Here is an 18,066-nt window from a genome sequence, read left to right as displayed (position 1 = left end):
GAGTGCGTCAACAACCTCCTGCATGAAGAAATGTCCATTCCCAAGAGAGAGACTACCGTATACGGCCAGGGATCCCTGATTTACAGCCATACTTCAGGACGGTCTGAGACGCATGTGGTTAGGACCTAACCGTTAGGTGCACACCTAATTCCAGTTGCTCGCTCTTGACCACTATGCCTGGGATCTTTCAAGGGATCCACCGGAGAGAAATGTGCGATCACAAGGGCTGCTTCAATGAGGTAACTAATGCCCTACTCAAGAGGACCAACAACTATGTGTTCTTTTGAACCAACCCCCCAAAGAGTCAAGTGGAGAAGTCCATTGGGTTTGTAGCAATTGCTGAATTCCTCAGGAGCAAGATGTCATTGGCAGCATGCATGTGACTATCAAGGCTCCCATGGACCAGCCAGAGGCCTTTATCAACCGTATGGGCTTCCATTCCATAAATGTATAACTGGTCGTCTTTCTTCAAAAGTGAAGCGGTCAGGTGTGTGCACGGTTTCTCAGAAACAGACACAATGCCTACATATAACAGGCTATCTTTCTTCGACATGCTAGTTGAATCCACCACTAGGTTCTCCGTTACTGCCCTTTGCAAGCTCACCTTCACTGGTCAGCATACGCATTGAGATTCCTACAGTTCCATACGTTATAAGATGGCACAGAAGGCTGATCTTTTAAATAGAGCCTGAGCTATTTGCTCACTCTCAAGTTTGCCATTGAAATGGGGCACCTCAAACCTATCCCGCAGGATCATGGTTACCCCAATCAGACTATTGCTTGCATTGTATCACATATACTCACAACCGGGCCAGTCGCAACACCTTGCAATAAAGACCAACGTACCATTTGCCTTCCTAATTACTTGCTGGACCTTTATGCCACCTTTTATGATTCACGTACAAGGATACCCAGACCCCCTCCTTTTAAATAATGGTATGTTTTTTTATTATTCTTGCCCATGTGGACAAGTTTACATTTTCCCACATAATACTCCATCTGTCAGTTTTTGGCCCAATCACTTAATCTACCTCTAACCCTTTGCAGATGTTTTGTGTCTTCCTCACGACTTGCTTTCCGACCTGTCTTTGTATCACTAAGCAAATTTGGCTACAGACAGCCAGTCCCTTCATTCAATTTGTTTACATAAATCATGAATAGTCGAGGTCCCAGTACCGATCACTGTGCTACTCTACTCATTAATGTCTGCCAACCTGAAAATGGCCCATTTATCCTAACTCTGCTTTTCTGTTTGTTCGACAATCCTGTGTCCATGCTACTATGGTATACCAAACAACGTGAGATTTTATGTTGCACATTTACCTTTTATGTGACACCTTATAAAATGCCTTGTGGAAATCCAAATACTTTACATCTACTGGTTCCCCTTCGCTACATCTTCAAAGAACTTTAATAAATTAGACACACATGATTTTCGTTTTTGCATATTCTCCTTGTGCTTGCATGGGTCTCACCCCTCCACAACCTAAAGATAGGGTAGACAGGGTAGGTGGATTGGCCACACTAAATTATCCCTTAATTGGAAAGAAAATGAATTGGGTACTTTAAATTAAAAAAAAACACAATTTCTCTTTCAAAAAATGAAGTTGACGCCACCTGATTTATTACGATATTCTAAATATCCGACTTCTACCTTCTTAATAAATGATTATAACATTTTCCCAGTCATAGATGTTAGGCTAGCTGGTCTATATTTTCCTGCTTTCTGTCCTCCTCAATTCTTGAATTGTGTTAGTAAATTTGAAGTTTTCCAATCCGCTGGGACCTTTTCAGAATCTAGGGAATTTTGAAAGAATACAACCAATGTGTTCACAAGGGGAGATTCTCCAAAGCCTCCAGCCAACAGTGAATGGCCCAGTAAATCGGGCAGGAGGCAAAAAGCCAGGCGTCAAACCCGTTGCGAGTATTCTGGCCCTGCCCACCACCACGAGGTTCCCGCTGCCAGAACCGCTTTGCCTTCAAACGGGAGAATCGTGGCCATTATCTCTGCAGTCACTTCCTTTAAGATCCTGGGAAGCAGGCAATCATGACCAAACCCAGTTCTGTAAAAATTATAAATACAATTTACATCTCCGACATAGTGGAAACAGAAGTTAGGTCAACATGTCCTTCTGACGGGGACGGGGGGGGGGGGACGGGGGACGGGGGGGGGGGGGGGGGGGGGGGGACAGGGCAGAGGGACGAAAGAACTGGGGAAAAGAGAAATCAAAGCCCCCAAGGGCCTGGTCTAAGTGTGAACTAATGAAGGAAAAGATCTAATAATAATAATCTTTATTGTCACAAATAGGCTTACGTTAACAATGCAATGAAGTTACTGTGAAAAGCCCCTAGTCGCCACATTCCATCGCCTGTTTGGGTACACAGAGGGAGAATTCAGAATGTCCAATTCACCTAACAGCATGTCTTTCGGGAATTGTGGAAGGAAACCCACGCGGAGAACATGCAGACAGTGACCCAAGCCGAAATCGAACCTGGGACCCTGGAGCTATGAAGCCATAGTGCTAACCACTATGCCATTATGCTGCCCTGGGATATCTGGGATAAAATATGTAATTGATAAGTCAAGCTTAAAAAAAAAATCCAAGGTTAACATTACTTGTTCCTTTCTTTCCAGTTACTGACTGTCAAACCTGAACATCGGCTCTCGAGCTTTTCAGACATTCAGACCTGCTCTTACTTATCTGATGTCAGCTGGGACGATGTCCAGCAGAAGAAGATGGAACCTGGATTTGTCCCTAACGTAAGTAAAGAAAAGCAGCTATCTGTACTTTGCATCAGTATTCACCAAGGAGAGGGACATGACGGATGTTGAGGCTAGGGATGGATGTTTAAATACTCTAGGTCATGTCGGCATAAGGAAGGGGGAGGTTTTGGGTATTCTAAAAGGCATTAAGGTGGACAAGTCCCCAGGACCGGATGGGATCTATCCCAGGTTACTGAGGGAAGCGAGGGACAAAATAGCTGGGGCCTTAACAGATATCTTTGCAGCATCCTTGAGCACGGGTGAGGTCCCGGAGGACTGGAGAATTGCTAATGTTGTCCCTTTGTTTAAGAAGGGTAGCAGGGATAATCCAGGGAATTATAGACCTGTGAGCTTGATGTCAGTGGTAGGCAAACTGTTGGAGGAGATACTGAGGGATAGGATCTATTCACATTTGGAAGAAAATAGGCTTATCAGTGATAAGCAGCATGGTTGGTTTTGTGCAGGGAAGGTCATGTCTTACAAACCTAATAGAATTCTTTGAGGAAGTGACAAAGTTAATTGATGAGGGAAGGGCTGTAGATGTCATATACATGGACTTCAGTAAAGCATTTGATAAAGTTTCCCATGGCAGATTGATGGAAAAAGTGAAGTCTTATGGGGTTCAGGGTGTACTAGCTAGATGGATAAAGAACTGGCTGGGCAACAGGAGACAGAGAGTATTGGTGGAAGGGAGTGTCTCAAAATGGAGAAAGGTGACTAGTGGTGTTCCACAGGCTCGGACCACTGTTGTTTGTGATCTACATAAATGATCTGGACGAAGGTATAGGTGGTCTGATGAGCAAGTTTGCAGATGATACTAAGATTGGTGGAGTTGCAGATAGCGAGGAGGACTGTCAGAGAATACAGCAAAATATAGATAGATTGGAGAGTTGGGCACAGAAATGGCAGATGGAGTTCAATCCAGGCAAATGCGAGGTGATGCATTTTGGAAGATCTAACTCAAGAGCAGACTATATGGTTAATGGAAGAGTCCTGGGGAAAATTGATGTACAGAGAGATCTGGGAGTTCAGGTCCATTGTACCCTGAAGGTGGCAACGCAGGTTGATAGAGTGGTCAAGAAGGCATACAGCATGCTTGCCTTCATCGGACGGGGTATTGAGTACAAGAGTCGGCAGGTCATGTTACAGTTGTATAGGACTTTGGTTAGGCCACATTTGGAATACTGCGTGCAGTTCTGGTCGCCACATTAGCAGAAGGATGAGGATGCTTTAGAGAGGGTGCAGAGGAGGTTCACCAGGATGTTGCCTGATATGGAGGGTGCTAGCTATGAAGAAAGGTTGAGTAGATTAGGATTGTTTTCGTTGGAAAGACGGAGGTTGAGGGGGGACCTGTTTGAGTTATACAAAATTATGAGAGGTATGGACAGGGTGGATAGCAACCAGATTTTTCCAAGAGTGGGGTTGTCAATTACAAGGGGTCACGATTTCAAGGTGAGAGGGGGAAAGTTTAAGGGAGATAGAGAAATACAGTACAGAACAGGCCCTTCGGCCCACGATGTTGCGCCGAACTTTTGTCCTAGGTTAATCATAGAATTTTGGACAATTTTTCATGGCCAATCCACCCAACCTGCACATCTTTGGACTGTGGGAGGAAACCGGAGTACCCGGAGGAAACCCACGCAGTCACGGGGAGGATGTGCAGACTCCACACAGACAGTGACCCAAGTCGAAATCGAACTTGGGACCCTGGAGCTGTGAAGCAATTGTGCTATCCACAATGCTACCGTGCTGCCCTTAAGAAGTTAACCTACACTCGATTATTCTACCCTAATCCAAGTACCTATCCAATAGCCGCTTGAAGGTCCATAAATTTTCCGACTCAACTACTACCACAGGCAGTGCATTCCATGCCCCCACTACTCTCTGGGTAAAGAACCTACCTCTGACATCCCCTCTATATCTTCCACCATTTATCTTAAATTTATGTCCCCTTGTAATGGTGTGTTCCACCCGGGGAAAAAGTCTCTGACTGTCTACTCTATCTATTCCCCTGATCACCTTATAAACCTCTATCAAGTCGCCCCTCATCCTTCTCCGTTCTAATGAGAAAAGGCCTAGCACCCTCAACCTTTCCTCGTATGACCTACTCTCCATTCCAGGCAACATCCTGGTAAATCTCCTTTGCACCTTTTCCAAAGCTTCCACATCCTTCCTAAAATGAGGTGACCAGAACTGCACACAGTACTCCAAATGTGGCCTGACCAAGGTTTTGTACAGCTGCATCATCACCTCACGGCTCTTAAATTCAATCCCTCTGCTAATGAACGCTAGCACACCATAGGCCTTCTTCACAGCTCTATCCACTTGAGTGGCAACTTTCAAAGAACTATGAACATAGACCCCAAGATCTCTCTGCTCCTCCACATTGCCAAGAACCCTACCATTAACCCTGTATTCCGCATTCAGATTTGTCCTTCCAAAATGGACAACCTCACACTTGTCAGGGTTAAACTCCATCTGCCACTTCTCAGCCCAGCTCTGCATTCTATCTATGTCTCTTTGAAGCCGACAACAGCCCTCCTCACTATCCACAACTCCACCAATCTTCGTATCATCTGCAAATTTACTGGCCCACCCTTCAACTCCCTCATCCAAGTCGTTAATGAAAATCACAAACAGCAGAGGACCCAGAACTGATCCCTGCGGTACGCCACTGATAACTGGGCTCCAGGCTGAATATTTGCCATCCACAACAACTCTCTGTCTTCTATCGGTTAGCCAGTTTGTTATCCAACTGGCCAAATTTCCCACTATCCCATGCCTCCTTACTTTCTGCATTAGCCTACCAAATGCCTTACTAAAATCCATGTACACTACATCCACTGCTTTACCTTCATCCACATGCTTGGTCACCTCCTCAAAGAATTCAATAAGACTTGTAAGGCAAGACCTACCCCTCACAAATCCGTGCTGACTATCCCTAATCAAGCAATGCCTTTCCAGATGCTCAGAAATCCTATCCCTCAGTACCCTTTCCATTACTTTGCCTACCACCGAAGTAAGACTAACTGGCCTGTAATTCCCAGGGTTATCCCTATTCCCTTTTTTGAACAGGGGCACGACATTCGCCACTCTCCAATCCTCTGGTACCACCCCTGTTGACAGCGAGGACGAAAAGATCATTGCCAACGGCTCTGCAATTTCATTTCTTGCTTCCCATCGAATCCTTGGATACATTTCCACGGAGATGTGCGTGGAAAGTTTTTTACGCAGAGGGTGGTGGGTGCCTGGAACGCTTTGCAAGCGGAGGTGGTAGAGGCGGGCACGATAGCATTATTTAAGATGCATCTGGACAGATATATGAACGGGCGGGGAACAGAGAGTAGATCCTTGGAAAATAGGCAACAGGTTTAGATAAAGGATCTGGATCGGCGCAGGCTGGGAGGGCCGAAGGGCCTGTTCCTGTGCTCTAATTATCTTTGTTCTTTGTTTGAGTGCAATAAAATTCTAAGTGCTGATAAAAACAAATGATTAAAATACAATCTGTGACTTGCCAATCCTCGTGATTACTGTTAAATATGTAAAAGAAAAAAATAATAACCTACACTTTCACAATTTCCAGGGCAGCAGGGTAGCATGGTGGTTAGCATAAATGCTTCACAGCTCCAGGGTCCCAGGTTCGATTCCCGGCTGGGTCACTGTCTGTGTGGAGTCTGCACGTCCTCCCCCTGTGTGCGTGGGTTTCCTCCGGGTGCTCCGGTTTCCTCCCACAGTCCAAAGATGTGCGGGTTAGGTGGATTGGCCATGCTAAATTGTCCGTAGTGTCCTAAAAAATAAGGTTAAGGGGGGGGTTGTTGGGTTACGGGTATAGGGTGGATATGTGGGTTTGAGTAGGGTGATCATGGCTCGGCACAACATTGAGGGCCGAAGGGCCTGTTCTGTGCTGTACTGTTCTATGTTCTATAATCAGCTTGGGAAGCGGCATTGCTGCAATCAGTAACAATTTATCATTTAACAGAAAGGTCGGCTGCATTGCGACCCTACGTTTGAGCTGGAAGAAATGATCCTAGAGTCAAAACCACTGCACAAAAAGAAGAAAAGGCTGGCAAAAAACAAATCCAGAGATAACAGCAAGGATAGCTCCCAGTCAGTAAGTCTTTATTCATACATTGATGTGCTTACGTGGCTCAATGTTGCTCTTTGGGTACAGATGAACTCAAGCTAAGATAAATGTGTACCTGCATCTGGTATCTAAAGTACAGTTGCTAGTAATTGAACAATGTAACATCTGTATCATAGCCACTGCACACATTCAGCTCGTATTATTTTAACTTGGAATTTGTAAATTCTATTAATTGTTCTTTTTATTTCTCTGAAAGGATAATGAGTATCTTCAGGAGTGTTTAGAAGTAGTGAGACAAGAGTTTATGGTCTTCAACAGAGAAAAGTAAGTATGGTAAGAGCATTTTATCATTAATGTTAAAGCTTCAATGCCAGTGAAGCTGAAGCACAGAAGATGGCAGTTCTCAGAACACAAACCCAGAGCACGCCAACCCCGACACCATCCCCACTCCCGCTCCAAGACTGCTGATTCATTCACCGATCTTACATACTGCGAAAGCACAACTTTCATTCTGTAATCCATGAAAGATTCATTTGAATGGGACTGTTTTAATGTAACATATTGTAAAGATGAGGAAAACGAAATTCCTCCCGTGTTGCAGAATGGTGGATTTAATCAGCGGGGAAACAGTGGTGAACCCGCTGTCACAAAAAAGTCGGTGTTTTAACTATATGGCTGATAATGCTTCCATGAAGCGCCTTGGAACATTTGCCACATTAAAGGTGCCACATAAACACAAGTTGTCGTTATGTCGACCAGAGTTTTAACGTACACACCAAATTAGTGGACCTCCTACATTGGAGCAGCCGGTTAACTTGGCTGCAGCCAATTACATTTGGCACTTGCAAAGGGTAAGTATTTAGTACATGGTTTCTACTTTTACTGTTATTTTATGTCAGTCTAGTTCAGCCGAAAACAGAATTCCAGGTTGCATTTATAGTGAGAAGTGCTGAGGGCAAACTAGCTTTTTTGATTGGAGTCAAACCAGCCCTCATTAACGCTCCTCGATATACACAAATGGGCTAATCAAACAGGCGCTGACTGACTTGATTCTGCCACTGACGCTCACAAAAGGAATATAATAAGCAAACTACATTTAAGATATTTTGTCACTACTGGCAGATGAAAATCAGGTCACCAGTGGTTTTAGCACTGTTCCTGGTTACCATCACTAAGAATACTAAGTTATCAGCACTGCAGTCTATCATATGAAGCACGTTTGATTTTTTTTACTAATAAGGGGATTGAAACATCACAGGTTGGTTGATCAAATTGACCCCGCTGTTTTTGTGTTAAATTAAACTGGCTCAATGATTGCAGCGATGTTCTTTGTGCATCTTCATATGTATATTTCATTGTAAATATTTTTAAATGCCTGGGAGAAACATCAGTGAAATGTTTTACCAAGATCAAAACCAACAGTTTGGACTGGCAGCCATCTTCCTTTTAGAAAATGGTAATGACACGGGTTTAATCTTTGGGAAGATGCAATAAGGTCTTCATGTTTGTTAGTCAATGCTATTGCTGATTTAGTCCTGCAAACAACTGAATAAACAAAATGCCTTTTCTGTGCAATCCAGAAGAAAGGCATTGCCCATGAAGATATAAGGGGGAAGCTGACTATGAATAAGCAATGAGAATTGAGAATAAGGCTGTAATTTTGTCACGGCACAGTTTTTGAGAAATCACGGTTGCGACATTGTGAAGCTCCAAAAGTTACAAATATCCTCGTAAAAGTTAAGAAACCAACCCACCAAAACCAAATTCATTCTCTATATTGTTTAAACAAACACAGCATTGATTTACTGCACTGGTGGATATTCCATTGGATGTGGATGACTCCTTCCTTCTGATGTTGTTTCAGGTACCAGCTACTACATTTGGGTCTTGTAGATGGAGTTGTCAAGGATCCCCTGCCTGGCCAGGGAAGGGAGTCCAGGATTGCCCTGTCTAAAGACCGTCAGTTGACAGGCTGCTGTCTGACCTTTATATCAGTCGGCCTGTATGAGCCTTGGACGAGCGCTTCAGGGAGGGAGGGATAAGGTACCATTATAATCATGGAGCAGTTACATCAGTCTGTCAGAATTAAGATGGAGGATGATTGTCAGCATTGGAAGGTGGAGGCTCACTGTACACCATCCCTCTTTAGTTGCCAGTATGACTTGCTGCCTGGACGACCTGAAGTAACCACATTCTGTTGCATGTGTAAGCTGCATGAATTCTATCATGGATTTATTTCTCTTTGAAATAAATTGCTTGGTGTGCATTTATTAATTATATCCATTCAAATTTCTATGTTCAATCCATTCGCCCACTACTCAATACATATAATTATAAAGATTTCAGCTGACACTACATGAGAAATCAACAAACAAAATTCTAGTTTCATGTCAGTTGTAAGGTTTAAGCAATAAATCTACGGGTGAGATTTTACAGGTTCAGCATTTCAGGATTGTAGTTTTAATTGTCCCTTTTTTTTGACTATAGAATATCACTGCAAATCTGAATCCATAGTTTTTTTTAAAAAATATTTTAATCTCCTCCTTTTTCACATTTTCTCCCACATTTACACCCAACAGTAAACAATAATAAGTAACAAATGCAATGTCAATCTCCATATCAATAACAACAATCCCATCCTTCCACCAAACCCCCAAACATTAGCCCGCATATTAACATAAACAAATGACAAAAAGGAATCACCCATAGTCACCATTAACACATACAGTCCCCCCCCCACCCCTCCCAATCTCCCCTCCCTAATGTCCGATGTTATCCAATTCTCGAAAGTGCATAATGAATAACGCCCATGAATTGTAGAACCCCTCCATCCTTCCATTCGGTTCAAATTTGACTTTTTTGAGCGTCAAGAATTCCAGCAGGTCCCCCCGCCACATCAGGGCACAGGGTGGAGAAGTTGATCTCCACCCTAACAGGATCCGTCTTCAGTTGATTAACGAGGCGAAGGCTACAACATCTGCCTCGGTACCCATTTCCAACCCGGCTGGTCCGACACCCCGAATATGGCCTCCCAAGGACCCGGGTCCAGTTCCACATGCACCACTTTTGAGCTTACCCTAAAAATCTCCTTCCAGTAATCCTCCAGCTTTGGATAGGACCAAAACATAGGAACGCCAAAGGCCTTCCACGCCGGCTGGCGGGGCGCGCACCACTCCGGCGCTGGCCTAGCCCCTGAAGATGCAGAGGATTCCGCAACTTTGGGGTGGCCCGACGCCGGAATGGTTCCCGCCACTCCACTGCGCCGTTTCTGCCCGCCCCGCCGATTCCCGGAGAATCTCGCCCCACGTCTGGACCAACTGTTTGTGTACAAGCCTGAATATCACGACAAAGCGTTGTCTCAACGCTCCATGTAAACTTTAGCAACTTTACAGAACTCTAGAAAGCACCAGACACTTTTACCATCATTTTTTACTTTTTTAAAAAAAACATTTTTTACATAAATTTAGATTACCCAATTATTTTTTCCAATTAAGGGGCAATTTAGCGTGGCCAATCCACCTACTCTGCACAATTTTTGGTTGTGGGGGCGAAACCCACGCAGACACGGGGAGAATGTACAAACTCCACACGGACAGTGACCCAGAGCCGGGATTGAACCTGGGACCTCAGCGCCGTGAGGCGGTTGTGCTAACCACTAGGCCACCGTGCTGCCCCACTTTTACCATCATAGCAAGAACCAATATAAATGAATCAGAAACTATCATGCAAATAGTTGCTGAACCCTTTAAGTAGTGCAGGTGGGAGGGTCCTTTATGCTACCAAACATATTTTCAGCTGTGGGAGGTTAGGAGAGGGAGGAGGAGGGTTGATCTCTGACACAGCAGCTTTGGTGTCAAAACCACATTACACCGATTATCTCATGATCTACCTACTCTGCATGCATCCAGCATTGCCCCCCTTAGGATGGTGTCTGACGTGAATCGCACCGGAAGTTATCCTGCATGTCGCAGATGCCATTAAAGACCTCTAAGGACACTCCTCTCACCTGTTTTCCAAATTTTGTGCCAATAGTCTTAATCTTACCAGTTGTCCATAAATCTTCACCAGTGTCCCAGGAAGGTCTTTACATGCTAAGAATACTGAAACCCTTTTGCTGGACTGTGCAGTTTGGCTGAGGGGAGTCTGATGCCAAACACAGCCAGTATTAGGTATTTACTTCTGCTGGCAATGCCGCTCATTGGAGGTAGGGAGTGAGTGGAATGTTTCTTTGCCATCAATGCTGGAAGTGCAGGATTAATTATTGCCTGACTGTTGCCAATCGACATGTGCTGATGGAGGCAACTCTAATCTCCAGGAGTTTTCATCTCTATTTGGTCCACATGCTGAATTGCGGAACTGGTTCCATGGAGATATATTGTACATGAGAATATACAATATTTGGAAAATAGTTGTAAAGTACCTGAGATTTATTGAGGATTATATTTCTAGGTGTTTTATTTTCACCTTTAATCTCAAACTTAATCTTAATCAAATCTTAAAACACCCGCACTCTTTGAAATGCTTATTTGAAAGATTAATTTTGTATCCTTTCCAAAATAACCATGATGTTAAAAATGAGTTTCCAATTTCCTTTAGTTGGTCATATATAAATGACTACAAAGTTTACTATCTTGGCTTACTTTTAAATTTATTAGTTCACTCTGCGATTGGAATTACAGTGCTGGACTAAATAGTGCAATCCTGATACTAATGGCAGTTTCTGACAAGGCCGAGATTAAACCTGACTTGTCCTTATTTAATTTCAGGAACTGCTGTCTTGAAAAAAACATCGGTGCAGGGGTCGGGGATTTTCCGCTCCTGTTCTTTTCGAGCAGGTTTGGCGACGGGAGCGGAAAATCTCGTGAGGTCCAAATTGCGTTTCACGCTGATGTAAATGTGTGACATGATTGTCCCCGCCTCCTGCCAGTGACATAAGGGCCAGGAGGGGGAGGGGCAACTACACATTGATCAAGCTGTTCCCCATTAGCCAGATTGTAATTCTTTAAACTGGAAAGCATTAGTGCTGTGATAATTAATAAGTAATGGTAATAATTATACATGCAGTAGGAGAAGCCACTATGGGGAATTTCACCACTAAACTGTACTAATGTTCACTTTTATAGAACTCCTTTTACATTAAAATATCTCGGGTACTTCACACAATGAAATAGTTTTTGAAGTATTTTGCCCAGATCTAAAATGTTCAACTTTGGTGGATTATGCACTCGATAAAGGGATTCCAGAGGGGTTTGTCATATGAGGAGAGATTGAACAATTTAGGCTCTGGAGTTTAGAAGAATGAGGGGAGATCAAATTGATGTATGGTAGGCTCGGAGCAGCTGCTTCCTTTTGTGAGACATTCTAAAATGTGAGGTCATAATCTTAGAATAAGAGGTAGCAATTTTAAAACAGATTTGAGGAGAAACTACTTCTCCCAAAGGGTTGTGAATCTGTGAAATTCACTACCAGAGTGTAGTGGATGCAAGGACAGTGAGTCAATTTAAGGAGGAGTTAGACAGATTTTGAATTGGTAATGGTTTAAGGATTATGGAGAATGAACAGGACAGTGGAGTTGAGGCCATGATGGGAGCAACCAGATGAGGAACATATCAGCCATGATAGAATGGCGGAGCAGACTCGATGGGTCGAATGGCCTAATTCTGCTCCTGTATCTTATGAACTTAGGAACAAACACCACGTAAATATTGTTGGTGTTGCAAAAATTAGCATCTGCACTAATTTTGGCATCCATATTTTCATATAATTGATAAGAAAGTTGTAACATCTCATACTACCAGATTCAATTAATTATTATTTCTTTCAGGCAATGCAAATATATTGATTCCACCTTAACTCTTTTGTTGGTCAAGTGCAAAGCATTAAACCAATCTAGTTTGTTTGCTTAAATATGTAGTTGATAATGGGCACAAGACCTGAATTGTAAGGTCTCTGAGAAATGATTTAGAAGGAAAAGGGTCATGATTAGCTGGGTCAACTCTGTAAATAAGCAGAGAAAGCTCTGGCCAGAGAAGTAACAAACAATCAAGGCACATCCGCCAAAAACAAGTGGAACTAACTATCTTTCTGGTAGAAGTGATTCCAACAGCACAGTTTAGTTTCTCTTTGGCTGTAACCTTTTTTGAAAACAAGAAACAGCTGTAAAATTCAACTGAGCAAAGCCAAATCGTTCAAGAGCCTCCTCGCTTTAATTTATTGGCGGTCTTGATTGGTGTATGTTTGCATATGTGTGAAATGAATCAATTGGATCCTTTCAATTTTAACAGATTTAAGGCAGTCTGACTGAAGATCAAAGCAAATTACTGTGGATGCTGGAATCTGAAACAAAAACAGGACAATCTCAGCAGATCTGACAACATCAGTGGAGAGAGAAGGGAGCTAATGTTTTGACCCTGGGTGACTGACTCAAATATTGGCTCCCTTCTCTCTCTCGCTCCACAGATGCTGTTGGACCTGCTGAGATTGTCCGGTATTTTCTGTTTCTGTGACTGAAGATCATATACCTCACAAATCTGGATTTTTACCGTTCCCACGGAAATTGTCAAAAGCATGCAGCGCAGGTTTGCAATGGTAACGCATTTTCTGTTGTTTCCTACATTTTGAAACTGTACATAGGTTGAAAACGAGTTCGGAGGAACCAACAGCATCTGTATCAATGGTTGAAGCGAAGGCAGAAGCAGTTGCTGAAGATGAAGGTGAAAGTGGCAACCTGCACATGTGTAGTTCAGTGTGTTCTTCAACAAGCAGCAGCTAGGACTAAAAGGTCAGGCTGCCCTTTCCATCTGTCTTAATGTTTCTCAGGCTGCTTCACTGGGCGAATAAGCTTTAAGAAAGCTTTCAACAGCAATTGAAAAAGAAAGTCATCCATTGAACGATTTCTGGATATCCAGTGAATTACCACAGAACCAACATTGCTCAGTGAATTTATTTCATATGTTTTTTTTAAAAAGCACTGGAAAATAGACAGCTTGATTCTCTTAAGAACTGAAGGGTAGATATTCTCTATGCAACCATATAATGGCACAGTATGTCATCAATTTAATAGGATGTTGAATGTTTAAAACAAGTTAAATCTGTATTTCTCATTTCATTTTTTTGTGCTTTATTCGTGTCCTGCTAATGGTATGTGAAAATCTTTACATGCAACGGTCCTTACTAATAAAATATCATAATCTTCATTCAAATTTGAGATAAAAGCAGATGAATAATTTACAATAATTTTAATAGAACTGAAGAAAATTACAAAGTACTGTTGGACTACATTATCATTCAATAGAAGTAATTAAACAATGATTTCTATCGCTTCAGAATCTTTCATACAGGGTGGGAGGGGGAAACAGAGAACGGGAAGATTTTATCTGTAAATAGTGATAGCATTGTTGTGCATCCACAGTTTTATGTGGCAAGCTTTGATAGGAAAACGTATTATTGAACCAAATTTTCATACAAAAGCTTACACTATTTCCAAAAATGTTTCAAATGTGCAGGCACAACCTATGGTCAAGGATGCCAAAGCTTTCATAGCACTGACATTTACATTTATTACATGCAATTAGCTATATCTCTGCAGCATACAACTAAATGGCTTCAAATGGTATTAATATTCGATCTGTCACATCCAGTGTAAACTATCGCTTTGAATGACACATGCTGTGATCAGCTACAAAATATATTAGCAAAGTAGGAAAGTTAATACAATACGCATAACAGATGTTTGGTATCAGCTGCTTTTACAGTAGGCTATTATAATTGATAAAAGATAATCTGAAGGAGGGTTGATGAGACAGATAGAAATTTCAATCAGTGACATTCACTGAGCACACTTAATGCACAGGTACTACAGTTGTGCGTGTGTCGGTTTTACGTCAACTCATTTAAGTTAAACAGATCAACATGTTGTGTGGGGGGAAAAAAGCACACACAGGAATGTAGCACAAGAATGCTGCGAACTTTACTGATGGGATTTCTACCTTTAGAATGTCAGCGGTCATATAGCTCAATTTACTTGAAGATACTTGTCAGAACTAATGACAAACGGTAAATTATATTTTAAAAACCTACTGTATGTATTCAAATGTTATTTATGTATTTTTGTTGCATGAATAATACATTGGTTTTGGACTGAATCCTGGTCCTTGAAAATATGTGCAATGGAAAGCAAACTTTTCAAGAAAAGACCGTATCTCTGTAGTACTGAGATGTTGAATTTTTAATATTTAAAGAAATGGAGCATGATTGAGTTTCTTGCTGTATTGGCAAAATAACTTGGAAATAAATTTGATCTTGTACATAACAGCAGTGGGGCTTTTGCTGTTTATTTTCCAAAATCCCTTTCAAATAACAAGAATTTAACAGGTAACTGGACTTTATACAGTTTGCTGGATCTTCTGAATCTTGTGCAATGAAAATTACTATGTCAGAAAACTTGAAACCGCATTTCCACCATTTATTTCTGTGGAATTGCTGAGCTTAAGATTGATATAAATAGACATTTCTTTTCAATAATCATTGTATGTGTGTGTGTATCTGTCTGTTTGTGTGGATGTGTTGGTGTGAAAATACAAGGTAAAAGTACTTCAGTTTTCTTAAAAGGTAGTCCTGTTTTGCTATCCAACTAAATGTTCTCACCAAAGTTTTTGCCTACCCAGACTAATAATGAAAATTCTTACTCTTCACTTTAAATATTTCTGTGAATGTTTACATTTTAGATACTGATACTGTAACATAGGCTAGAATTTTATATTGCTCAGGCAGCGCTTGAAATTGCGTGAGAAGACATCGGGCGTGTGTCCCAATATCGTTGCACGCTCAAGCAATACTTTGGTCAATCAATCAGGTAATTCAGCACACTTATGGGCCAATTGAACACTTTTATGTGCCGTTTCGGGTTTGGCGGGCCGATTGCCTAGGGGGCCTTTAGGTTTTGGCTTCAACCTCACTCCAGGGCGGGAAGAACTGCCTGGGCTGAAAAAAATTAAAAAGTTGTCTGGGTGACTGAGGTTTGTGTTTGAATTTGCTGCCCTGGACACTCTTTGCATGGAAGCACATTAGTAGCGTTATCCCGCACTCTCCATTTTCTTGATGGGGGCCCTTCATCCCACCTCCCCTGGCAGCGTTCAGCCTTTCCCAGTGCGTGTTCCGCCCTGAGTGCCCGCTAATTGGCCAGCCAGTGTTGAAATTGCGTCCTGGAGTTGATCGTCGCTGGAAGCACATTTTGCGCTTGCTTCTGGGCCTGCCGAGTGCACATGTCTAGTAGGTGAAGAATTTAGGCCATAGTTTGGGGCGGCATTTTTTGCTATCCAACTAAAGGTTCTCACCAAAGTTTTTGTCTACCCAAAAGAGGTGGCACAGTTGTTAGCACTGCAACCTCACAGTTCCAGGGTCCCGGGTTCAATTCTGGCCTCGGGTGACTGCGTGGAGTTTGCACTTTCACCCCGTGTCTGCGTGGGTTTCCTCCAGGTGCTCCGGTTTCCTCCCACAGTCAAAAGATGTGCAGGTTAGGTGGATTGGCCATGCTAAATTGCCCCTTAGTGTCCAAAAGGTTAGGTGGGGTTACTAGGTTACGGTGATAGGGTGGAGGTTTGGGCTTAAATAGGGTGCTCTTTCCAAGTGCTGGTGCAGACCTGATGGGCCAAGTGGCCTCCCTCTGCACTGTAAATTCTAGTTTATCTGAAAAGCAGTGGTATTTAATTCAGTCTGGCTTTTCTCATGTTTACGGCAAAATAAATTACTTCATACATGTTGCAAGTGGGTTTATGCATCAAGGTATTTGCAATTACACTTTTATTATGTAATCATAGCAGATACCAGGTAGGATGCTCTTCACAGTCAACTCCAAAAGAAAGGGTAAATACCACACATTCCTTGCAGGCTAAAAGCTAATAGATTTATTTATATGTATGATTTCTGAATCAGAAAGAAATAGTGAAATACTTAGGATGGATTTTTCGTCTTCTTTTCCGATATGTCAATGCAGGAGGGAAAAAAGGTGTGTAGCTTGCAGGTTTCTCTGCCGGCTTTTCCTGAGGATCTGCGCATGGACATGAAACACACCCATGGGCACTCCCTCCCCAACAGAATCCCACCAAGTATTGACTGGGCATAACCCTTCCCCCTGCCCAGGGGAGTGCTTCCCTGTGTGTCCCCGGCGGGCTCTGTTCACCAGTTCCCCCTTTTTAACAACTTGTTGTAAACCACATTGGATGTCATGCTGCCGGGGGGGGGGGGGACGGGGGGGGGGACGGGGACCTTCCAACATGGGGGGATGTTACAGTAGGGTGGCCTACCAATTGTATTTAAATGGGGCCCCTTTATTGCCTGGCGGGAACCCCGTTAGGTCACCGGCTGGGGTGGAGAAGAACAATCGAGTGGAAAAATCCTGCCAGCATAAAAGAATTTTGGGACTTCCCCTCGACATTCCGCCCCCTCTGCCATTCCCCAAAATTAATGAGGAAAGATTCCCCCCTGGAGAATAATAAAATTCAAACTCATCCTCAGTTTAAATTGCCTTCTGCTAAGCATATTTTATCCACAATTTGGATAATACGCCAGACATTTAGAGCATACCAACATTGTATAAGCTTTGCATTGCAATATTTCGGAAAATGAGGCAATAGCCTGATCATTTTGTGGCATTCATTCATCGCTTTAGACACATGAGAAGGAATTAAACACTAAATTACGGATATTGAAGAAAGTCTGCAATACATATTTCTTTGCAAAATGTATCGGAATAAAGAGATAGCTGCAATACCTTAATTTGCAAATATGCTGTCATTCCAAACAGAGGGGGTTCAATTCTTCCCCCGCACAGCGGGGTTTGCGTCGGGCGTCAAACGGAGTGCAATGCTCCCAGCTAGCAGCATCAGACGCAATCTGATTCATGCCCAAACCTGCATATTTAAATGAGCATTCAAATTCGTTTAAATATGCCTTTCCAGGTTTTAGCAGGAGTCTCTGGCTCCTGGGATTCACCGCCCGCTAGAGCAGCGGGAATCACTACTGGTCCCCATCGATGGGGACCAGGCATGATGACCATGCCAGGGACTTGGAGGCCATTGGAGTCCCCCGGGTGGTTGGGGACAGAGCAACGCCCCCTGGCACCATGGCAGTGTGCCGGTTTGGCGATGCAAGGAGGCAGTGCCAGGATGCCAAAGGGAGATGAGTAGACATAGTTTCTATCAGAAGAATGTGAATATTG

General features: G+C 42.9%; 1 protein-coding gene across 2 annotated transcripts in view; it reads left to right on the top strand.

The window, feature by feature from the left end:
• Positions 1-15,161, top strand: part of LOC119979630 (serine/threonine-protein kinase 32C) — a 428,471-nt gene extending 413,310 nt beyond the window's left edge. Inside the window, exons 9-12 of one of the 2 annotated variants that reach the window (XM_038822141.1) lie at positions 2,636-2,761; positions 6,744-6,875; positions 7,105-7,172; positions 13,482-15,161. In XM_038822141.1, the coding sequence (XP_038678069.1) occupies positions 2,636-2,761; positions 6,744-6,875; positions 7,105-7,172; positions 13,482-13,620 (465 nt within the window). In that variant the 3' untranslated portion in view covers positions 13,621-15,161. Of the gene's footprint in view, positions 1-2,635; positions 2,762-6,743; positions 6,876-7,104; positions 7,182-13,481 lie in introns of both variants that reach the window. The other variant, XM_038822143.1, reaches the window with a different exon arrangement.
• Positions 15,162-18,066: the final 2,905 nt, after the last annotated feature.

This window comes from Scyliorhinus canicula, chromosome 16 (assembly GCF_902713615.1).
Source record: "Scyliorhinus canicula chromosome 16, sScyCan1.1, whole genome shotgun sequence".
NCBI classification, from domain to species: Eukaryota; Metazoa; Chordata; class Chondrichthyes; order Carcharhiniformes; family Scyliorhinidae; genus Scyliorhinus; species Scyliorhinus canicula.
This window is presented reverse-complemented; position numbering and strand designations above follow the sequence as displayed.